This window comes from Leucoraja erinacea, unplaced genomic scaffold (genome assembly GCF_028641065.1).
Source record: "Leucoraja erinacea ecotype New England unplaced genomic scaffold, Leri_hhj_1 Leri_583S, whole genome shotgun sequence".
NCBI lineage: Eukaryota > Metazoa > Chordata > Chondrichthyes > Rajiformes > Rajidae > Leucoraja > Leucoraja erinaceus.
In genome coordinates this window covers 19,634-42,751 of record NW_026576491.1, presented here as the reverse complement: position 1 = coordinate 42,751, position 23,118 = coordinate 19,634, and the positions used below count along the sequence as shown (strand labels likewise).

General features: G+C 48.8%; 1 protein-coding gene across 2 annotated transcripts in view; it reads left to right on the top strand.

The window, feature by feature from the left end:
* The first annotated feature begins 22 nt into the window (after positions 1 to 22).
* Positions 23 to 23,118, top strand: part of LOC129694225 (cathelicidin-related peptide Pt_CRAMP2-like) — a 29,482-nt gene continuing 6,386 nt past the window's right edge. Inside the window, exons 1-4 of one of the 2 annotated variants that reach the window (XM_055630941.1) lie at positions 23 to 158; positions 16,298 to 16,666; positions 17,387 to 17,796; positions 21,927 to 22,034. In XM_055630941.1, coding sequence (XP_055486916.1) covers positions 17,617 to 17,796; positions 21,927 to 22,034 — 288 coding nt within the window. In that variant the 5' untranslated portion in view covers positions 23 to 158; positions 16,298 to 16,666; positions 17,387 to 17,616. The remainder of the gene's footprint in view (positions 159 to 16,297; positions 16,667 to 17,386; positions 17,797 to 21,926; positions 22,035 to 23,118) is intronic. The other variant, XM_055630942.1, reaches the window with a different exon arrangement.

The window sequence follows — 23,118 nt, the reverse complement described above, 5'->3', positions numbered from 1 at the left end:
CAAAACGGCTCTCCTCCGCTCCTCAGCCGCGAACACACCTCGGGACCTGCTGTAAACCGGCCACTGACTTTATCCCGCAGAAACAAAGGACAAAGAGGCCCAGCTCATATTGAAGGGACAGCATCTCACGTTTCGTTCGGGCAGCTGACACCCCAACGGTATGAATGTTGATTTAATCAACCATGTAAACCTTGCTTCCCCTCTCCCTCCCTCTCTCCATCTCGCACACAGAGGGTGGGGAGTCTGTGCAATGTGCGGTGGAGGCCGGTTCTCTGGATGCTTTCAAGAGAGAGCTAGATAGGGCTCTTAAAAATAGCGGAGTCAGGGGATGTGGGGAGAAGGCAGGAACGGGGTACTGATTGGGGATGATCAGCCATGATCACATTGAATGGCGGTGCTGGCTCGAAGGGCTGAATGGCCTACTCCTGCACCTATTAACCATATAACAATTACAGCACGGAAACAGGCCATCTTGGCCCTACAAGTCCGTGCCGAACACGTATTCTCCCCTAGTCCCATCTACCTGCACTCATACCATAACCCTCCATTCCTTTCCCGTCCATATGCCTATCCAGTTTATTTTTAAATGATAAAATCGAACCTGCCTCCACCACTTCCACTGGAAGCTCATTCCACACCGCCACCACTCTCTGAGCAAAGAAGTTCCCCCTCATGTTACCCCTAAACTTCTGTCCCTTAATTCTGAAGTCATGTCCTCTTGTTTGAATCTTCCCTATTCTCAATGGGAAAAGCTTGTCCACGTCAACTCTGTCTATCCCTCTCATCATTTTAAAGACCTCTATCAAGTCCCCCCTTAACCTTCTGCGCTCCAGAGAATAAAGACCTAACTTATTCAACCTTTCTCTGTAACTTAGTTGTTGAAACCCAGGCAACATTCTAGTAAATCTCCTCTGTACTCTCTCTATTTTGTTGACATCCTTCCTATAATTCCATCTTCCTATTGCCATCCCTCTTCCTCCCTGGTTCTCTACCCAATCTGACTGCCCTCCTGATTAGTCGCCCTACGTCTCACGGTACGAGTTCATTCCAAGAGCTCTCCCGAGTTTTAAAAAAAAATCAAACTCGTGGTAAGCACGGAGAATGAACGTAGCGGGTACGTCGGAGCTCGGGGACGTCTCTTAGCGGCTCGTAACGTTAACGGCAGGTACTCGGGAAGACTCGCTAACGGCAGGTAAGCACGGGAAGACACGTGAAGATTTTTCAACATGTTGAAAAATGTCCACGAGAGCCCCGAGTACCGACGAGTGGCCATTACCGTAAATCTCCCAGTTCGAATCAGGGCAAACTCGGGAGAACTCTTGGAATGAACTCGTACCGTGGGACAGGGGTTTAAATTTTGATCTCCGCGCTTCGTGGTCAGCTTCCGCTAACAATTCTACGCTTCCCTTGAATTTCATCCCCCTTTGATCTCTCGTTTTCACACTTCACCCTTCCCATATCTACATGTCTCCCTCTCCCCTGACCCTCGGTCTGAGGAAGGGTCTCGACCCGAAACGGCACCCATTCCTTCTCTCCAGAGACGCTGCCTGTCCCGCTGAGTTACTCCAGCATTTTGTGTCCATCTTAGGTTTCCCAGAAGGATGCCTGGATGAGGCTGTATCAGCTACAGGGTGAAAGTTGCACAAACATGCATTGTTTTCTTCGGAACGTCGGAGGTCCTGGGGAGACCTGGTAGAAGTGTATAAAAATATGAGAGGCATAGACAGGGTAGACAGTCAAAACCTTTTCTCCCGGGCTCAGTTCGCATTAACCAACCTGATCTCCCGGTGGCTCAGCACTTCAACTCCCCCTCCCATTCCGAATCCGACCTTTCTGTCCTGGTCCTCCTCCGTGCCCAGAGTGAGTCCCACCGCAAATTGGAGGAGCAGCACCTCATATTCCCATCAGGCAGTTTACACCCCAGTGGTATGAACATTGACTTCTCCAATTTCAGGTAGTCCCTGCTTTCTCCCTCCTTCCCCTCCCCTTCCCAGCTCTACCACTGTCTCCGCCTCTTCCTTGCTTCTTGAGGTCTGAAGAAGGGTCTCGACCCGAAACGTCGCCTATTCCTTCGCTCAATAGATGCTGCCTCACCCGCTGACTTTCCCCAGCAATTTGTCCAGCCCAGGCTGGAAATATCAAATACTAGAGGTGCATAGCTTTAACATGAGAGGGGCAAGGTGTAAAGGGGATGTATGAGCATGTTTTTGGCTCTGGGAGTGGTGCGTGCCTGGAATGCTCTGCCTAGGCCGATGAAGACTCTGTGCTAGGGCCTGGCTTCTGGATCAGCGCAGGGTCTGCTAACAGGATCACCAAACTCATCGGGATTGCCAGCTCCGTCTTGGGGGCGGAGTTGCAATTGGATTCACGGGAGGTGGTCTGGGAGGGGAGGATGCTCCTCAAAACTGCGGAGCATCCTGGACAATACGGCTCACCCCCCTCCGTAACACACTGGTCAACCTGAGGAGCACCTTCAGCAACAGACTGGTCCCACCAAGATGCAGCACAGAACGCCACAGGAGATCCTTCTTCCCTGTGGCTATCAAACTGTACAATTCCTCCCCCTTCTGTCGTGGGGTAGACTGAGACTGAGACTGACTCCCCCACCTCTCACCCCTTCCCCTCGCCCCAATCCTTTGCACTTGTCACTTTAATTTCATGTTTCATGTATATGTTGTGTTTTCATGACTGTTGGCAGATCAATTTCCCTCCTGGGATAAATTAAGTTCTATCGTAGCGTGTCGTATCGTATCAGAATGGAAGGACGTGGATCACATGCAGGCAGATAAGAGATGGCCTTGTCTTAGCATCATGTTCGGCACAGACATTGTGGGCCGTGACCCTGTTCCTTTTTCTGCACTAGGCTCAGCATGTACTGTATACATTCAGTACAAATTGGTTAGAAACATAGAAACATAGAAGATAGGTGCAGGAGCAGGCCATTCGGCCCTTCGAGCCTGCACCGCCATTCAATATGATCATGGCTGATCATCCAACTCAGTATCCCATCCCTGCCGTCTCTCCAAACCCCCTGATCCCGTTAGCCACAAGGGCCACATCTAACTCCCTCTTAAATACAGCCAATGAACTGTGGCCTCAACTACCTTCTGTGGCAGAGAATTCCACAGATTCACCACTCTCTGTGTAAAAAATGCTTTTCTCATCTTGGTCCTAAAAGACTTCCCTCTTATCCTTAAACTGTGACCCCTTGTTCTGGACTTCCCCAACATCGGGAACAATCTTCCTGCATCTAGCCTGTCCAACCCCTTAAGAATTTTGTAAGTTTCTATACGAGTCTGCTGAACCTTCTCTGCCCCCCTCAATCTTCTAAATTCTAGCGAGTTCTGTTCTGTGCTGTGCTGTGCTCTACATCCTATGAGTGAGAGGAGGTGATATTGAAGCATTGTAAGACCTACACTCAGAGTGACCGACCTTCTCAATCAATACATTGACCATCTTGTGAACCAAGATTCCTTGAATGAATGGTCAAGAAGGAACTACAGATGCTGGAGAATCGAAGATAGACAAAATTGCTTGAGAAACTCAGCGGGTGCGGCAGCATCTATGGAGCGAAGGAAATAGGCAACGTTTCGGGACGAAACGTTGCCTATTTCCTTCGCTCCATAGGGGCTGCCGCACCCGCTGAGTTTCTCCAGCAATTTTGTCTACGAATGGATGAATGAATCGTGTGCGGATGTGGCGTTGAAGGACGAGAAGCCGAAACAAAGAAGTGGAAGCCAAATAACCGAACGAAACTAAGCCGAGACGCCCAATAACCGAAAGCATACGAAGCCCAAACGCCAACGAACCGAGAGGGCGCGACGCCAAGAAGCCAACTTACCGATAGACTGCGGCACCTAAAAGCCAGCTTACCCAATCGCCGCTCCGCCGAAACGCCAACTAACCGAAAGGGTGCGTCGCCTACAAGCCAACTAACCGAATGCCGCTCTGACGAAAAGTCAAATAATGGCTTGTATGGGAAAATGGCCCCCCACCCCCCCGTCTCCACCGGCCAGTGATGTGATGGACGCGGGCGTCTGAAACAGTCGCTGACAAGCCCCTCCCCCCCCCCCGGCGACATCATGTCCGTTATTTGACTTTTCGGCTGAGCGGCATTCGGTGAATTGGCTTTTAGGCGACACAGCCTTTCTGTTAGTTGGCTTTTAGGCGTCACGCCATTTCGGTACGTTGGCGTTTCGGCTTTGTTTCCGTTCGGCTATTTGTCTTCGACTTCTTTACTTCGGCTTATCGTCCTTCGACGCCACATCTGGGTACCGAATGAATACGTTTATTGGCCAAGCATTCACATACAAGGAATTTGCTTTGGTGCTCTGCCCGCAAGTGACAACATGACAAACAGTGACAGTTAGGAATGACACATAAAACATTAAGCATTCTCTTGAGGACCAGAGGACATACGTTTAAGGTGAGGTGGGGTGGGGAGGGGGAGAGATTTATGTAGATTATTTTATACAGAGTCATACAGCATGGAAACAGGCCCTTCGGCCCAAATTGGTCTTACACTGTTATGGTCTGGTTACCTAGTATTACTGATTATTAATATATTGTATTAATTAATTTTTATATTTTTATAGTCATAGAGTGATACAGCGTGGAAACAGGCCCCAACTTGCCCGCACCGGCCAACATGTCCCATCTACACTCGTCCCACCTGCCTGTGTTTGCCCTATATCCCACTAAACCTGTCCTATCCATGTACCTGTCCAACTGTTTCTTAAACGTTGCGATAGTCCCAGCCTCAACTACCTCCTCTGGCAGCTCGTTCCGTACACCCACCACTCTTTGTGACTAGCGTAGATGGGGGCATGTTGGTCAGTGGGCCACTTGGGCCAAAGGGCCTGTTTCCATGCTGTATAACTCTGTCATTCTATAACTATTGAGATCAGGGATGAAAATAGATTGTTTTAAAAGAAAAACAAAATCGATAATACTTCTCGATTAGCGTTTAATTATACTTTAACAGTGACACTGGTGCCCTTAAAGCATCCACTGCCTTCTCAATTACAAGCGGTAGCCATTTTGAAATATTAAAGACAATAGGTGCAGGAGTAGGCCATTCGGCCCTTCGAGGTGATCATGGCTGATCGTCCTCAATCAGTACCCAGGATACGTTCAAGAGAGAGCTAGATAGGGCTCTTATTCCAAATCCAACCTTTCAGTCCTGGGCCTCCTCCATGGCTAGAGTGAGGCCCACCGCAAATTGGAGGAGCAGCACCTCATATTCCGCTTGGGTAGTTTACAACCCAGAGGTATTAACATTGACTTCTCCAATTTCAGGTAGTCCCTGCTTTCTCCCTCCTTCCCCTCTGCCTCAGATGGAGGCAGTTTATCTGGATACTTTCAAGAGAGAGCTCGATAGGGCCCTTAAAAACAGCGGAGTCAGGGGATATGGGGAGAAGGTAGGAACGGGGTACTGATTGGGGATGATCAGCCATGGTCACATTGAATGGCGGTGCTGGCTCGAAGGGCTGAATGGCCTACTCCTGCACCTATTGTCTATTGTCTATTGAATGGCGGTGCTGGCTCGAAGGCCGAATGGCCAACCCCTGAACCTGTCGTCTATTGTCTACTGTCCCCCTCTCCCCTGATTCTCGGTCTGAAGAAGGGTCTCGACCCGAAACATCACCCATCCCTTCTCTCCAGAGATGCTGCCTGTCCCGCTGAGTTGCTCCAGCATTTTGTGTCTATCATTCTTCCTATTGAGGGAGTGCAGCGTAGGTTTACAAGCCCCAATGAGTTTGGACACCTTATGCAGTAACTTGTTCAGGTGGTTTGCTGTCTTTGCAATTGAAAGTTTCAATACAGCTTAATATATTTTCGTCAGTTGTGTGACTCTATTTTTAAAGTGCGAACAGCTTCTATCATTCAGTGAGATCACGGCTGATTTCCACAAACCTGGTTTCTCTCCTTATTTAGACTTTAGACATTGGTGACGCAGCATGGAGACAGGCCGTTCGGTGAGCCCACGTCGACCTGCGACCCCCCCCCCCCCCGTACACTGCCACTATTTTTAAACACAAGGGACAATTGACCATGTCTGAAGAAGGGTCTCGACCCGAAACGTTGCCTATTTCCTCCACTCCACAGATGCTGCCTCACCCGCTGAGTTTCTCCAGCAGTTTTGTCTACAGCCAATTGGCCATTTTCTCTTACCGAAGCCAATTAACCTACAAGCCTGCACGTCTTTGGAGTGTGGGAGGAAACCGGAGCACCCGGAGAAAACCCACGCGGTCCACGTACTAACTTCATATAGACTGCACCCGTAGTCAGGATCGAACCTGGGCCTCTGGCGCTGTGAGGCAGCAACTCTTCCGCTGCACCACCACGCCACCTATTGTTCAATATAGTCAGGGAATCGTGGAGAGACACAGCACAGAAACAGGCCCTTCGGCCCTTAGTCCGTAAACTACCTCTTTCCACTAGTATTATCTTTAATTCCATTTTTTAATCTGCCCTCATTCTCATCAACTCCTGCTCCCCCCTCCGCACACCCAGTTTCTACCACTCTCCTACACATAGGGGCAATTTACAAGAAGAAGTCACAAACAGGCCCTTTGGCCCACTGAGTCCGTGCCGACCAGCGACCCCCGAACATTAACACTATCCTACATACCCTAGGGACAATTTTACATTTAATACAAGCCAATGAACATACAAACCTGTACGTCTTTGGGGTGTGAGAGGTCAAAGATCAAAGATCTCAGAAAAAAACCCACGCAGGTCATAGAGTCATAGAGTGATACAGTGTGGAAACAGGCCCTTCGGCCCAACTCGCCCACACCGGCCAACATGCCCTAGCTACACTAGTCCCACTTGCCTGCGCTTGGCCCATATCCCTCCAAACCTGTCCTATCCATGTATCTATCTAAATGTTTCTTAAACATTGCGATAGTCCCAGCCTCAGCTACCTCCTCCAGCAGCTCGTTCCACACACCCACCACCCTTTGCGTGAAAAAGTTACCCCTCAGATTCCTATTAAATCTTTTCCCCTTCACCTTGAACCTATGTCCTCTGGTCCTCGATTCCCCTACTCTGGGCAAGAGACTCTGTGTGTCTACCCGATCTATTCCCCTCATGATTCTATACACCTCGATAAGATTCCCCCTCATCCTCCTGCACTTCAAGGCATAGAAACCCAGCCTACTCAATCTCTCGTGTAGGAAAGAATTGCAGATGCTGGTTTAAATCGAAGGTAGCCACAAAATGCTGGAGTAACTCTCTGGAGAGACGGAATGGGTGACGTTTTGTGTCGGGACCCTTCTTCCGACTTCAGACCCAAAGAAGGGTCTCGGCCCGAAACGTCACCCATTCCTTCTCTCCAGAGATGCTGCCTGTCCCGCTGAGTTACTCCAGCATTTAGTGTCTACCTACTCAACCTCTCCCTATAGCTCACACCCTCTAGTCCTGGCAACATCCTCGTAAACCTTCTCTGAACCCTTTCAAGCTTGACAATATCTTTCCACCAACATGGTACCCAGAACTGAACACAATATTCTAAATGCGGTCTCACCAACGTCTGCAACATGACCTCCCAACTTCTATACTCAATACTCTGACTGATGAAGGCCAATGTGGCAAAAAGCCTTTTTGACCACATGATCTACATGTGACTTGACCTTCAAGGAACCATGTGCCTGTACTCCTAGATCTCTCTGCTCTACAACACTAACCAGAGGCCTACCATGTACTGTGTATGTCACGGGGAGAACGTACATACGAATGTACAGATAGTCTCCTTTTCACCTTCAGCCTTTGTCTCTCTCTTCATCCAACTGCAAGGTCTACAATTGCTCCCCTCACCTGTATCCACCTATCTCTCTTCAAGCTTTGTCCTGCCCCCAGCTCTCTTCCAGAGATGCTGCCTGACCCGTTGAGTCAATCCAGCACCTTTGTGTCTATTTTTTCCCTGTATCTCAGTAAACGATACGATAGAATTTTATTTATCCCTTGAAGCGTGGAAAGGATTGGGGATGTGCAAAGATTGGGGGGGTGGGGGGGAGTCAGTCTCAGTCTCAGTCTCACTCACGACAGAAGGGGGAGGAGTTGTACAGTTTGATAGCCACAGGGAAGAAGGACCTCCTGTGGCGTTCTGTGCTGCATCTTGGTGGGACCAGTCTGTTGCTGAAGGTGCTCCTCAGGTTGACCTGTGTGTCACGGAGGAGGGTGAGCCGTATTGTCCAGGATGCTCCGCAGTTTTGAGGAGCATCCTCCCCTCCAAGACCAACCTCCCCGTGAATCCAGCTGCAACTCCGCACCCAGGACGGAGCCGGCCTTCCCGATGAGTTTGTTGATCCAGTCGTCCTGGCTTCCCCGGCACACGGCAGCGAACAAGATGGCGCTGGCCACCGCCGATTGGTAGAACATCTGCAGCATCTCACTGCAGATGTTTGACGGAGCGGATCCTCCACAACGTGACAGTAATATACTAAACTAAATGTCAAATGTTGTACAGGAGCCCTAGTGAGACCACACCTGGAGTATTGTGTGCAGTTTTGGTCCCCTAATTTGTGGAAGGACATTCTTGCTATTGAGGGAGTGCAGCGTAGGTTTACAAGGTTAATTCCCGGGATGGCGGGACTGTCATATGCTGAGAGAATGGAGCAGCTAGGCTTGTACACTCTGGAGTTTAGAAGGATGAGAGGGATTCTCATTGAAACATATAAGATTATTAAGGGTTTGGACACGCTAGAGGCAGGATACATGTTCCCGATGTTAGGGGAGTCCAGAACCAGGGGCCACAGTTTAAGAATAAGGGGTAAGCCATTTAGAACGGAGACGAGGAAACACTATTTCTCACAGAGAGTGGTGAGTCTGTGAAATTCTCTGCCTCAGAGGGCGGTGGAGGCCGGTTCTCTGGATGCTTTCAAGAGAGAGCTAGATAGGGCTCTTAAAAATAGCGGAGTCAGGGGATATGGGGAGAAGGCAGGAACGGGGTACTGATTGGGGATGATCAGCCATGATCACATTGAATGGCGGTGCTGGCTCGAAGGGCCGAATGGCCTACTCCTGTGCCTATTGTCTATTGTCTATTGTCTAAAATGTGCTTGACTTCTCTTCTGAAAAGACCTGGCTTTAGTTTGCAGATGGCATCCACATCTTTGAGATTCCATCAGGAGGAAATGGTTTCCACTCCCCAGCTGCCATCAATTCTTTGGATGCCGACCAAATGACCCTCAGGCTAAATCCCAGCCAACGCAATCCCAGCCTCTCTTAATTCTTGGAACGCAGGGACTTCTGATAAACTCGTGGAACTCCCGATGTGGCCTCCTGTACATCGGCGAGGCCAAGCGGAGACTGTGTGATTGTTTCGCAGAAATATTGTGTTTGGTCCGCCTAGGCTTGCTGGATTTATTTTAAAGAGATACAGCGCGGAAACAGGCCCTTCGGCCCACCGTGTCCGCACCGACCAACGATCCCCGCACACCGACACTGTCCCACACGCACTAGGGACAATTCAATAGACAATAGACAATAGACAATAGGTGCAGGAGTAGGCCATATCGCCCTTCGAACCAGCACCGCCATTCAATGTGATCATGGCTGATCATCCCCAATCAGTACCCCGTTCCTGCCTTCTCCCCATATCCCTCGGCTCCGCTATCTTTAACAGCCCTATCTAGCTCTCGCTTGAAAGTATCCAGAGAACCGGCCTCCACAGACTCGCACTTATACCAAGCCAAATACCCCATCAAACCTGCACGTCTTTGGAGTGTGGGAGGAAAGCGAAGATCTCGGAGAAAACCCACGCAGGTCACGGGGAGAACGTGCAAACTCCGTACAGACAGCGCCCGTAGTCGGGATGGAACCCGTGTCTCCGGCGCTGCAAGAGCGTTTAAGGCGGCAACTGTACCGCTGCGCCACCGGGCCGCACGGGATCTCCCCGTTGCTAACCATTTCAACTCCCCTTCCCATTCCCACACCGACCTTTCCGTCCTGGATCTCCTCCGGTGCCAGAGTGAGGCAACACGCACACTGGAGGAACAGCGCCTCATATTCTGCTCGGGCAGCTTACACCCCAGCGGTCTGACTCGCAGTCCGAAGATGGGTCTCGACCCGAAACGTCACCTCTTGCTTCTCTCCAGCGATGCTGCCTGACCCTGCCTGAGTTGCTCCTGAATCTTGTGCCTATTTTTGCTATGAATATTATTTGGCGTCAGGGGTTGTCGAGAGAAGGCAGGAGAATGGGGTTGGGAGGGAGAGATAGATCAGCCATGATGGAATGGCGGAGGAGACTTGATGGGCTGAATGGCCTAATTCTGCTCCTATCCCTTATGAACATGAAATTATGATGTGGTCATCACTGGTCTGACCATTCAGCATTTCTCCGGAGATTTGAGGACCCAAGCGGTCAATGTGGAAAAAAGATGTCCTTGTGAATATTGGATTCTCCGATTTTTGGCAACCCACCCTCTCTTTCCTGTCTCCAGCCCTTTCTCCCACCATCCCACACATGTTCCTCCCTCCATCCCTCACTCCTTCCCTCCTTACCTGACACCCTATTCACTTCCAGTCAGGGTGGCACGGTGGCACAGCGGTAGAGTTGCTGCCTCACAGCGCCAGAGACCCGGGTTCGATCCCGACTACGGGCGCTGTCTGTACGGAGTTTGTACGTTCTCCCCGTGACCTGCTTGGGTTTTCTCCGAGATCTTCGGAGTCCTCCCACACTCCAAAGACACTCCACGAGGTTTGTATGTTAATTGGCTTGGTGTAAATGTAAATTGTACCCAGTATGTGTAGGGTAATGTTAGTGTGCGGGGATCGCTGGTCGGCGCGGACTCGGTGGGTCAAAGGGCCTGTTTTCATACTTCATCCCCAAACGAAGCTACACTAAACTTACTCCCCCCATCTTGCAATCAATTTCCTCTCCTCACCTGTATCCACCCATCACTTGCCACGTTTAATCCCGCCTCCACCTCTCTTTTCCGGCTTTCTTCCCCCTCCATCTTCCTGCTTTGTCACTTTAATCAAAATATCCTGTCAGTTGTCCAGTGTTTAAGAAGGAACTGCAGATGCTGGAAAAATCGAAGGTAGACAAAAATGCTGGAGAAACTCAGCGGGTGAGGCAGCGTCTATGGAGCGAAGGAATAGGTGACGTTTCGGGTCGAGACCCTTCTTCAGACTGATGTGGGGGTGGGGATGGGAAAAACTAGAATGTTGCCTGGGTTTCAACAACTAAGTTGCAGGAAGATTGTTCCCAATGTTGGGGAAGTCCAGGACAAGGGGTCACAGCTTAAGGATAAGGGGGAAATCCTTTAAAACCGAGATGAGAAGAACTTTTTTCACACAGAGAGTGGTGAATCTCTGGAACTCTCTGCCACAGAGGGTAGTTGAGGCCAGTTCATTGGCTATATTTAAGAGGGAGTTAGATGTGGCCCTTGTGGCTAAGGGGATCAGGGGGTATGGAGAGAAGGCAGGTATGGGATACTGAGTTGGATGATCAGCCATGATCATATTGAATGGCGGTGCAGGCTCGAAGGGCCGAATGGCCTACTCCTGCACCTAATTTCTATGTTTCTATGTTTCTATGTTAAGTTACAGAGATAGGGGGTTGAATAAGTTAGGTCTTAATTCTCTGGAGCGCAGAAGATTAAGGGGGGACTTGATAGAGGTCTTTAAAATGATGAGAGGGATAGACAGAGTTGATGTGGACAAGCTTTTCCCTTTGAGAATAGGGAAGATTCAAACAAGAGGACATGACTTCAGAATTAAGGGACAGAAGTTTAAGGGTAACATGAGGGGGAACTTCTTTACTCAGAGAGTGGTAGCGGTGTGGAATGAGCTTCCAGTGGAAGTGGTGGAGGCAGGTTCGTTGGTATCATTTAAAAATAAATTGGATAGGCATATGGATGAGAAGGGAATGGAGGGTTATGGTATGAGTGCAGGTAGATGGGACTAAGGGGAAAAAAGTTGTTCGGCACGGACTTGTAGGGCGAGATGTGCTGTAATTGTTATATGGTTATATGGTTAAAAAGAAAGGAAGAAAGGAAAAGAGAGGAAGAAAGAAAAGAAAAAATGTAGGTTGTCCACGTAAGGTTGCTGCCTCACTGCGCCAGAGACCCGGGTTCGATCCTGACCTCGGGTGCTGTATATGTGTGGAGTTTGCACGTTCTCCCTGTGACCGCGTGGGTTTTCTCCGGGTGCCCCAGTTTCCTCCCACGCTCCAACGACGTGCGTGTTTGTAGGTTAATTCGCCCTCGGTGTGTAGGGAGTGGCTGTGAAAGTGGGATTACACCTGGCCAATCGATCTAGATCCTGCTGCAGTAATTCACAACCATCTTCACTCTCTGCAAAACCACTCACTTTTGTATCATCAGCAAACTTGCTAACCTTGCCCCGTATGTTCTCATCCAAATCATTGATATTGTTCTCAGAGACGATCTCAGAGAAAATCCACGCAGGTCACGGGGAGGCAGACACCATCCGTTATCGGGATCGAACGATGGTCTCTGGTGCTGCAAGCGCTGTGAGGCAGCAGCTCTACCGCTGCGCCACCGTGACCGCCCCTCAAAGGGATTCACAGTCATAGCGTGAAACAGCGTGGAAACAGGCCCTTCGGCCCAACTGGCCCACAACGGCCAATATTCTCCCAGCGACAGCGGTTTAGTTTAATTTGGAGATACAGCGTGGAAACAGGCCCTTCGGCCCAACTGGCCCAGAACGGCCAACATTCTCCCAGCGACACTGGTTTAGTTTAATTTGGAGATACAGCGCGGAAACAGGCCCTTCGGCCCACCTGGTCCGCGCCGACCAGCGATCCCCGCACACTAACACTCTCCTACACACACTGGGGACAATTTACGTTTACACCAAGCCAATTAACCTACAAACCTGTACCTCTGTGGAGTGTGGGAAGATCTCAGAGAAAACCCACGCAGGTCACGGGGAGAACGGGAAAACTCCGTACAGACAGCGCCCGTAGTCGGGATCGAACCTGGGTCTCCGGCGCTGCATTCGCTGTAAGGCGGCAACTCTACCGCTGCGCCACCATAGTCCCACCTGTCTGCTAACCCTCCAAACCTGTCCTATCCATGTACCTGTCACACTGATAGTCCCAGCCTCAACTACCTCCTCTGGCAGCTTGTTCCATACACCCACCACCCTCTGTGTGAAAGAGTCACCCCTCACCTCTGTGGGGCTGTTGGCAAAATGATATAAAATAACTTCCTCATCTCTCCCATCGTCTCTGCTGTAGATGTTGTCTCCAGCTGTTGTCATTTGCAATGTCAGAGGCCTGGGGCAGTTGGATTGGAAGCAAAAAGAATTAGAGAACCACAAATAACGGTGTTTGAATGTCAAGCAGATGATGAAATGAAGACAATGTTACTTGTCCATGCCAACCATCACTTTCAGTTTCAGTCCAGTCTAGTTTATTGTCACGTGTATCGAGGCACAGTGAAAAGCTTTTGTTGCGTGCTAACCAGTCAGCGGAAAGACAACACATGATTACAATCGAACCATTCACAGTGTACAGATAGATACATGATAAGGGAATAACGTTTAGTGCAAGGTAAAGCCAGCAAAGTCCGATCAAGGATAGTCCGAGGGTCACCAATGAGGTAGATAGTAGTTCAGGACTGCTCTCTGGTTGTGGTAGGATGATTCAGTGGCCTGATATTTTCACAGCTGGGAAGAAACTGTCCCTGAATCTGGAGGTGTGCGTTTTCACACTTCTGTACTGTTATCCCGATGGGAGAGGGGAGAAGAGGGAGTGGCCGGGGTGTGACTGGTCCTTGATTATGCTGCTGGCCTTGCCGAGGCAGCGTGAGGTGTAGATGGAGTTAATGGAATGGAGGTTAACATAGAAACATAGAAACATAGAAATTAGGTGCAGGAGTTGGCCATTCAGCCCTTCGAGCCTGCACCGCCATTCAATATGATCATGGCAGATCATCCAACTCAGTATCCCGTACCTGCCTTCTCTCCATACCCCCTGATCCCCTTAGCCACAAGGGCCACATCTAACTCCCTCTTAAATATAGCCAATGAACTGGCCTCAACTACCCTCTGCGGCAGAGAGTTCCAGAGATTCACCACTCTCTGTATGAAAAAAGTTCTTCTCATCTCGGTTTTAAAGGATTTCCCCCTTATCCTTAAGCTGTGACCCCTTGTCCTGGACTTCCCCAACATCGGGAGCAATCTTCCTGCATCTAGCCTGTCCAACCCCTTAAGAATTTTGTAAGCTTCTATAAGATCCCCCCTCAATCTCCTAAATTCTAGAGAGTATAAACCAAGTCTATCCAGTGTTTCTTCATAAGACAGTCCTGACATCCCAGGAATCAGTCTGGTGAACCTTCTCTGCACTCCCTCTATGGCAATAATGTCCTTCCTCAGATTTGGAGACCAAAACTGTACGCAATACTCCAGGTGTGGTCTCACCAAGACCCTGTACAACTGCAGTAGAACCTCCCTGCTCCTATACTCAAATCCTTTTGCAATGAAAGCCAACATACCATTCGCTTTCCTCACTGCCTGCTGCACCTGCATGCCTACCTTCAATGACTGGTGTACCATGACACCCAGGTCTCGCTGCATCTCCCCCTTTCCCAATCGGCCACCATTTAGATAATAGTCTACTTTCCCGTTTTTGCCAGGTTGGTTTGTGTGACGGTCTGGGCTGCGCCCACAATACACTGCAATTTCTTGCTGGTCTTGGACGGAGCTGTTACCAATGGATGAGTTGTTTCCGTGCTGTATGACTCGATGAGAGAGGAACAAAACGCTGGGGTAAATGACCGAAGAAGGTCATTTCTTGACCTGAAACGTCACCCATTTCTTCTCTCCAGAGACACTGCCTGTCCCGTTGAGTTACTCCAGCTTTTGGTGTCTATCTTCGGTTTGAAGCATCTCCTGCAGTTTCTTCCCACACGGAAATAATTTAAAACAGATTGTGTAAGAGGAACAGCAGCTCAATATAAAATGTACAGCAGAGACTACGTCACAACACATAGAGTAGGTGGGGAGTTATTTTATTTCATTTTTTATTTTATTTTATTTTTTCTCTTTTTTGTTTTGTATGGATATATTGACATTTGATCTGTTCAATTAATTTAATCAATCTCTGTAAAGCACTTTGGTTCAAATACTGGTTTTGGTGAAAAGTGCTATATAAATAAACATTATTATTATTATTATTATTATTATTTTGCTAACAGTCTCAGGGTGGTGCGGCACTGTGGCGCAGCGGGTAGAGCTGCTGCCTCACAGCACTTGCAGCGACAGAGACCCGGGTTCGATCCCCACGCCGGGTGCTGTCAGTCTCCGAGATCTTCTCTGAGATCAATATCAACGATTTGGATGAGAACATATTGGGCAAGATTAGCAAGTTAGCTGATGATACTAAAGTGGGTGGTTTTGTAGATAGTGCAGAAGGTTGTGAATGATTGCAGCAGGATCTGGATCGATTGGCCAGGTGGGCGGAGGAATGGTTGATGGAATTTAATACAGAGAAGTGTGAGGTGTTGCATTTTGGGACGTCGAACAAGGGCAGGACCTACACAGTGAATGGCAGGCCTCTGGGTAGTGTTGTAGAGTAGATGGATCTAGGAGTACATGGTTCCTTGAAGGTGGAGTCGCAGGTAGATAAGGTGGTCAATAAGGCTTTTGGCACATTGGTCTTCATCAGTCAGAGTATTGAGTATAGAAGTTGGGAGGTCATGTTGCAGTTGTACAAGACGTTGGTGAGACCGCATTTAGAATATTGTGTTCAGTTCTGGGCACCATGTTATAGGAAAGATATTGTCAAGCTTGAAAGGGTTCAGAAAAAGATTTACGAGGATGTTGCCAGGACTAGAGGGTGTGAGCTATAGGGAGAGGTTGAGTGGGCTGGGTCTCTATTCCATGGAGCGTTGGAGGTTGAGGGATGAGATTATAGAGGTGTACAAAATCATGAGAGGAATAGATCGGGTAGATGCACAGAGTCTCTTGCCCAGAGTAGGGGAATCGTGGACCTGAGGAAAGGTGAAGGGGAAAAGATTTAATAGGAATCCGATGGGTAACCTTTTTACACAAATAGTGGTGGGTGTATAGAATGAGCTGCCAGAGGAGGTAGTTGAGGCTGGGACTATCGCAACATTTAAGAAACAATTAGACAGTTACATGGATAGGACAGGTTTGGAGGGATATGGGCCAAACGCAGGCAGGTGGGACTAGTGTAGCTGGGACATTGTTGTCCAGTGTGGGCACATTGGGCCGAAGGGCCTGTTTCCATGCTGTAACACTCTCTGACTCTATTCAGGAGATTCAGTTTGCTGAGTAATACTCTATTGAACCTCTACAGGTATAAACAAGAGCACACACTGACTGGTTGCATCATGGCCTAGATAACTCGAACACCCAGCAATTAAGGAGATTACAGAGAGGGGTGAACACTGCCCGGTCCATCACATGCACTGACCTCCCCACCATCGAAGGGATCTACAGGAGTCGCTGCCTCAAAAAGGCAGCCAGCATCATCAGAGACCCACACCACCCTGGCCACACTCTCATCTCACCCCTGCCATCGGGGAGAAGGTACAGGAGCCTGAACACTGTAACGTCCAGGTTCAGGAACAGCATCGTCCCTACAGCCATCAGGATCCACAAACCCCAACTAAACCGAACACTAAACTCAACAATGAACAATGAACATTGAATTCTCCAATTTTAGGTAAGCTCTAACAACCCCTCCCCCCCCCTCCCCATCCCCATCCCCATTCCCCACTTCCCATCCCCCTTCCCCCTCCCCCCCTCCCCCTTCCCATCCCCCTCCCCCTTCCCCCCCCCCCCCCCCCCCCCCCAACCCCTCCCCCTCCCCCATCCCCCTCCCCCTCCCCCACCCCTCCCCACCCCACCCCCCCCATCTCCCTCCCCAAGCCCTCCCCCCTGCCCTCCTCGTCTCCGTTCTAAATGGCTCACCCCTTATTCTTAAACTGTGTGTGACCCCTGGTTCTGGACTCCCCCAACATCGGGAACATGTTTCCTGCCTCTTGTGTGTCCAAGCCCTTAACAATCTTACATGTTTCAATGAGATATCCTCTCATCCTTCTAAACTCCAGAGTGTACAAGCCCAGCCGCTCCATTCTCTCAGCATATGACAGTCCCGCCATCCCGGGAATTAACCTGGTGAACCTACGCTGCACTCCCTCAATAGCAAGAATGTCCTTCCTCAAAATAGGGGACCAATACTACACACAATACTCCAGGTGTGGTCTCACTAGGGCCCTGTACAACTGCAGAAGGACCTCTTTGCTCCTGTATTCGATTCTTATCTCTCGTTATAAAGGTCAACATGCCATTTGCATTCTTCACTGCCTGCTGTACCTGCATGCTCACTTTCATTGTAAAATTGTAAACCCCGTTTAATTTGGCATCTCTGGTTGTTTGTCAGGGACAAATGCCGGCTGGATGTTGTTTGGGCGGTCAGCCGTGCAGGACTGAAGTAAACACCGATGCGGAGAGAGAATCATTTGGCCACCCTCGCTGTCCAAAGGGAAGATTCAAGGTCGGGGATAATAATTAACAAACGGCTGCCAATAGGTAACTTAGTGGAAGGACTCACGGGCCTGGAGTGTCGCAGCAGTCTTGACCAGGGATTTGGACAGGAGAGGTTTTTGCAAGATGAGGTTGTGGTCGGCCTACCTCCTGTGTGCTGCAGCGGTGGTCGGTGTGAGCGGGAGCCCGGTCCAACACACGCCAACAGCCAAGGACGCCCTGCAGGCCGCCATCTACAAGTACAACGCGGGCTCCGGACAGGACAACCTCTACAAGCTCCTGAGAACGTACTGCATCGCCATCAAGGTACGGAGACACCGATAGCCGTGCCCCGCGCGCGTGTGTGTGTGTGTGTGTGTAAAACGTGACTCACGCAGCACATCCCCGCAGCCAGGGGGCGCCGTTGAGGCCGCAGGGAGAGGTTGGGGAGGGCAGGACTTCTGCCTGGTGGTGCGATTGGATTGGATAGAAACATAGAAACATAGACAATAGGTGCAGGAGTAGGCCATTCGGCCCTTCGATCCAGCACCGCCATTCAATGTGATCATGGCTGATCATCCACAATCAGTGCCCCGTTCCTGCCTTCTCCCCATATCCCCTGACTCCGCTATTTTTTAGAGCCCTATCTAGCTCTCTCTTGAAAGCATCCAGAGAACTGGCCTCCACCGCCCTCTGAGGCAGAGAATTCCACAGACTCACCACTCTCTGTGAGAAAAAGTGTTTCCTCGTCTCCGTTCTAAATGGCTTACCCCTTATTCTTATGGTCCTGGTTCTGGACTCCCCCAACATTGGGAACATGTTTCCTGCCTCTAGCATGTCCATGCCCTTCACAATCTTATATGTTTCAATGAGATCCCCTCTCATCGTTCTAAACTCCAGAGCGTACAAGCCCAGCTGCTCCATTCCCTCAGCATTCATTGTGATCATGGCTAATCGTCCCCAATCAATAACCCGTGCCTGCCTTCTCCCCATATCCCTTGATTCCACTAGCCCCTAGAGTTCTATCTAACTCTCTCTTAAATCCATCCAGTGATTTGGCCTCCACTGCCCTCTGTGGCAGGGAATTCCACAAATTCACAACTCTGTGCGTGAAAATGTTTTTTCTCACCTCAGTCTTAAATGGCCTCCCCTTGTTGCCAAGGACTCGAGGGCATTGTGTAGGACAAGGGTTCCCAGCCTGGCTTAAATTTACCCCACAGGGGAAACATTTTGCCTACCCAGGGGGTAAATTTGTTGATTCTGGATGTGTACATATTTTTTCTCGTTGACTGACTGTGTTTGGTTCTGGTATACCGGTATCTGTTCATCATTAGTTGCTCATAAATAAGTGAAGTAACATTGTTATTTGTGCTATTAAAGATGCCAGGGGTAAACGGGGCAAAAAAGGTTGGGAACCTTTGGTGTAAGGAATCAAGTCGCAGAGTTGTGAGTGGCGGGACTGTCATATGCTGAGAGAATGGAGCGGCTGGGCTTGTACACTCTGGAGTTTAGAAGGATGAGAGAGGATCTCATTGAAACATATTAGATTATTAAGGGTTTGGACACGCTAGAGGCAGGAAACATGTTCCCGATGTTGGGGGAGTCCAGAACCATGGGCCACAGTTTAAGAATTAGGGATAAGCCATTTAGAATGGAGATGAGGAAACACTTTTTTCACACAGAGAGTTGTGAGTCTGTGGAATTCTCTGCCTCAGAGGGCGGTGGAGGCCAGTTCTCTGGACACTTTCAAGAGAGAGCTCGATAGGGCCCTTAAAAATAGCAGTCAGGGGATATGGGGAGAAGGTAGGAACGGGGTACTGATTGGGGATGATCAGCCATGATCACATTGAATGGCGGTGCTGGCTCGAAGGGCCGAATGGCCTACTCCTGCACCTATTGTCTATCAAACATAAGGTTTTATCCCACATGCTACCAATCCCAGCTGTGGAGACATTGGTATAGGTGTCTTGTAATAGAGGCCACTGATTTTTTAATTCTTGATCTTAAACCATGTACTGTCCATTTGTGTGCCATTTATTGTCTTTTGTATGTAATTTATGCTATGTAATGTCTAGTCTTTTCTCTGGACCTTGAGTCTGTAATATAAGTAAGTAAGTTTCACACAGAGAGTTGTGAATCTGTGGAAGCCAGCGCCACCATTCAATGTGATGATGGCTGATCAAAACTGACCAAAACTGCACACAATACTCCAGGTGTGGTCTCACTAGGGCTCTGTACAACTGCAGAAGGACCTCTTTGCTCCTATATTCAACTCCTCTTGTTATAAAGGCCAACACGCCATTTGCTTACTTCACTGCCTGCTGTACCTGCATGCTTACTTTCATAGACTGCTGATCAAGGACCCCCCAGATCCCATTTTACTTCCCCTTTTCCCAACTTGACGCCATTTAGATAATAATCTGCCTTCCTGATTTTGCTACCAAAGTGGATAACCTCACATTTATCCGCATCAAACTGCATCTGCCATGCATCTGCCCACTCCCCCAACCTGTCCCAAGTCACCCTGCATTCTCATAGCATCCTCCTCATACCGTTCTATGTTCTTCTACCGCGGGGCCGGCATGGGCTCACCATCACCCCTGGAGGGGAGCTTCGACCGCCGGCCCTGCAGTCTACGGTGCTTCTGGCTGCGGCGGGGACTTTAAATCCCCATCGCCGGCCTGCGGCCTACACCAACTTAAAGCCGCGGTCTCCGGTGAGGAAAGACCGATCCTGGACTGGACTCTGGACTCTGGTCATGTCCACGGGGGGGGGGGGGGGGGGGGGGGGGGAAATGGAGGAGGACGGCCAAAATTTTTTGTGCCTTCCACCACAGTGATGAATGCCGTGGTGGATGTTTATGTTACATGTTATGTCCTGTTTATTTATGCATTTTATTATTTTGTTAACCCATCTTTATGCTTTGTATGGAACTGATTTTTAAATTATGTAAAGCACTTTGGGGTCAATGAAAATTGACTATAAATGTGCTATATAAATAAACTTATTATTATTATTATTATTATTATTATTATGTTCTATGTTGAAACCGGCCAGCGAGCGGACGCTTGGTCTGTTGGTAACAAACCTGTCGCAGCGGGCCCTTGCCCAGGAAGCTGCAGCGGCAGCATCTTTCACAAACTAATCAGCCTTGGCGGACTACAGATGCAAGCCTGAACTTGCCAACCCCTGTCCTGGTTCCATTCACCTCCCTGTGTATTAATTACAGAGCGGAGAGACACAGCTGCTTCACCTTTCCTTCTGTACACCGGCGAGGACATTAGATTTGTAGCATTCTTAATCTTTTACGTAATGGCAGGTCCTGACATTGAGGGATAATCCATCATATTATCATAGAGCCATTCGTCATAGAGCCATTTTTCTCACTTTTTCTCACAGAGACAATAGACAACAGGTGCAGGAGTAGGCCATTCGGCCCTTCGAGCCAGCACCGCCATTCAGTGTGATCATGGCTGATCATCCCCAATCAGTACCCCGTTCCTGCCTTCTCTCCATATCCCCTATCTTTAAGAGCCCTATCTAGCTCTCTCTTGAAAGTATCCAGAGAACCTGCCTCCACCGCCCTCTGAGGCAGAGAATTCCACAGACTCACGACTCTCTGTGTGAAAAAGTGTTTCCTCATCTCCGTTCTAAATGGCTTACCCCTTATTCTTAAACTGTAGCCCCTGGTTCTGGGCTCCCCCAACATCGGGAACATGTTTCCTGCCTCTAGCGTGCCCAAAGTGTGTTGAAGATAGCTTTGTGAGCGGAACAGGTGACACGTTCTCATCCTTCTTCAGACTGATGTGGAGGGTGGGGGGGGGGGGGGGGGGGGGGGAGACAGTTGCTGGTCGGCGCAGTCTCGGGGAGAAGCAGGGACTACCTGAAGGGCAATGTTCTTCCGCGTCGTCCAGAGAATAAGGACTTGTGATGGGTGTGCCCAGGAATGAGACATCAAAGGAGGCGGAGATGAAGGAAAATGTGGAATTGATCATTGACAGCGAGGCGAGGATAATAAAAAAACAAACAGACATAAAATATAATCAGGAGGATAGTCAGAGACATCGGAGAAATGGGAAGAGGCGGGAATGGAGAGAGAGGGAAAGCAAGGGTTACTTGAAGTTGTCTATTGAATTGTCTATTGTCTATTGTCTAAGTTTGAGAAGTCAATATTCATACCGCTGGGGTGTAAGCTGCCCAAGCGAAATATACAAACTATCAAGAGAGTTAGATCTAGCTTTTGGGGCTATCAGAATGTGGGGAGAAGGCAGGAACGGGGTACTGATTTTAGATGATCAGCCATGATCACATTGAATGGCGGTGCTGGCTCGAAGGGCCGAATGGCCGACACCTGCACCTATGTTTCTATGTTTCAATGAGGTGGTGTTCCTCCAATTTGCGCTGGGCCTCACTCTGGGATGACGTTCTTATTTCAACTTGTTTTCAAATTTCTACAGTTAGTACCACATGGCAAAGAATATGAGATAGGATTTACCCTGAAGGAGACGGCCTGTACTCGGGGGATGGAGGACATAATGGAACAGTGTGAATTCATGAACAACGGGGTATGTATTTGATGAAAGTATATTTATGCTCTCTTCGTTTTCCCGTTCGATTTTTATTTTTTAGATAGATAGATAGATAGATAGATAGATATGCCATTTATTGTCACTATACATGTACAATGAGATTAAAAGCAGCTCGTACTCAGTGCATACATATAATTTAGTACAAAAAACAAGAAACAGAAAACAAAACAAAAGGTGGAGGGGGGGGGGGGGTGCACAATTCTGCGGCGTTATATACATATCTAGAAAGGCAAAATGGTGAAGGGTGAATAGGTAGTATTCTTAGGCAGATGTTTAAAGATTATATTGAATATTAAAAATGTTTTTAAAAAATATTAAAAATTACAGTTACAATACACATTACAGTTCCAAATTTCAGAACGTGGATAGAATAGATGGAAGTCCGGGTGTTGGGCTGTGATGTCAGTGCATGTGTGAATTAAGAGTAGTTATGACTTTCGGAAAACAACTATTCCTGAGTCTATTTGGCATGGTTCGGCCCACCGAGTCCGCACCGACCAGCGATCACCCCGTACGCTGGTTCTATCCTACGCTCCGGGGACAATTTATAGAATTAAACAACCTTTGAACCTTTGAGAACCATATAACCATATAACCATATAACAATTACAGCACGGAAACAGGCCATCTCGGCCCTACAAGTCCGTGCAGAACAAATTTTTTTTTCCCCTTAGTCCCACCTGCCTGCACTCATACCATAACCCTCCATTCCCTTCTCATCCATATGCCTATCCAATTTATTTTTAAATGATACCAATGAACCTGCCTCCACCACTTCCACTGGAAGCTCATTCCACACCGCTACCACTCTCTGAGTAAAGAAGTTCCCCCTCATATTACCCCTAAACTTCTGTCCCTTAATTCTGAAGTCATGTCCTCTTGTTTGAATCTTCCCTATTCTCAAAGGGAAAAGCTTGTCCACATCAACTCTGTCTATCCCTCTCATCATTTTTTAAAGACCTCTATCAAGTCCCCCCTTAACCTTCTGCGCTCCAGAGAATAAAGACCTAACTTATTCAACCTATCTCTGTAACTTAGTTGTTGAAACCCAGGCAACATT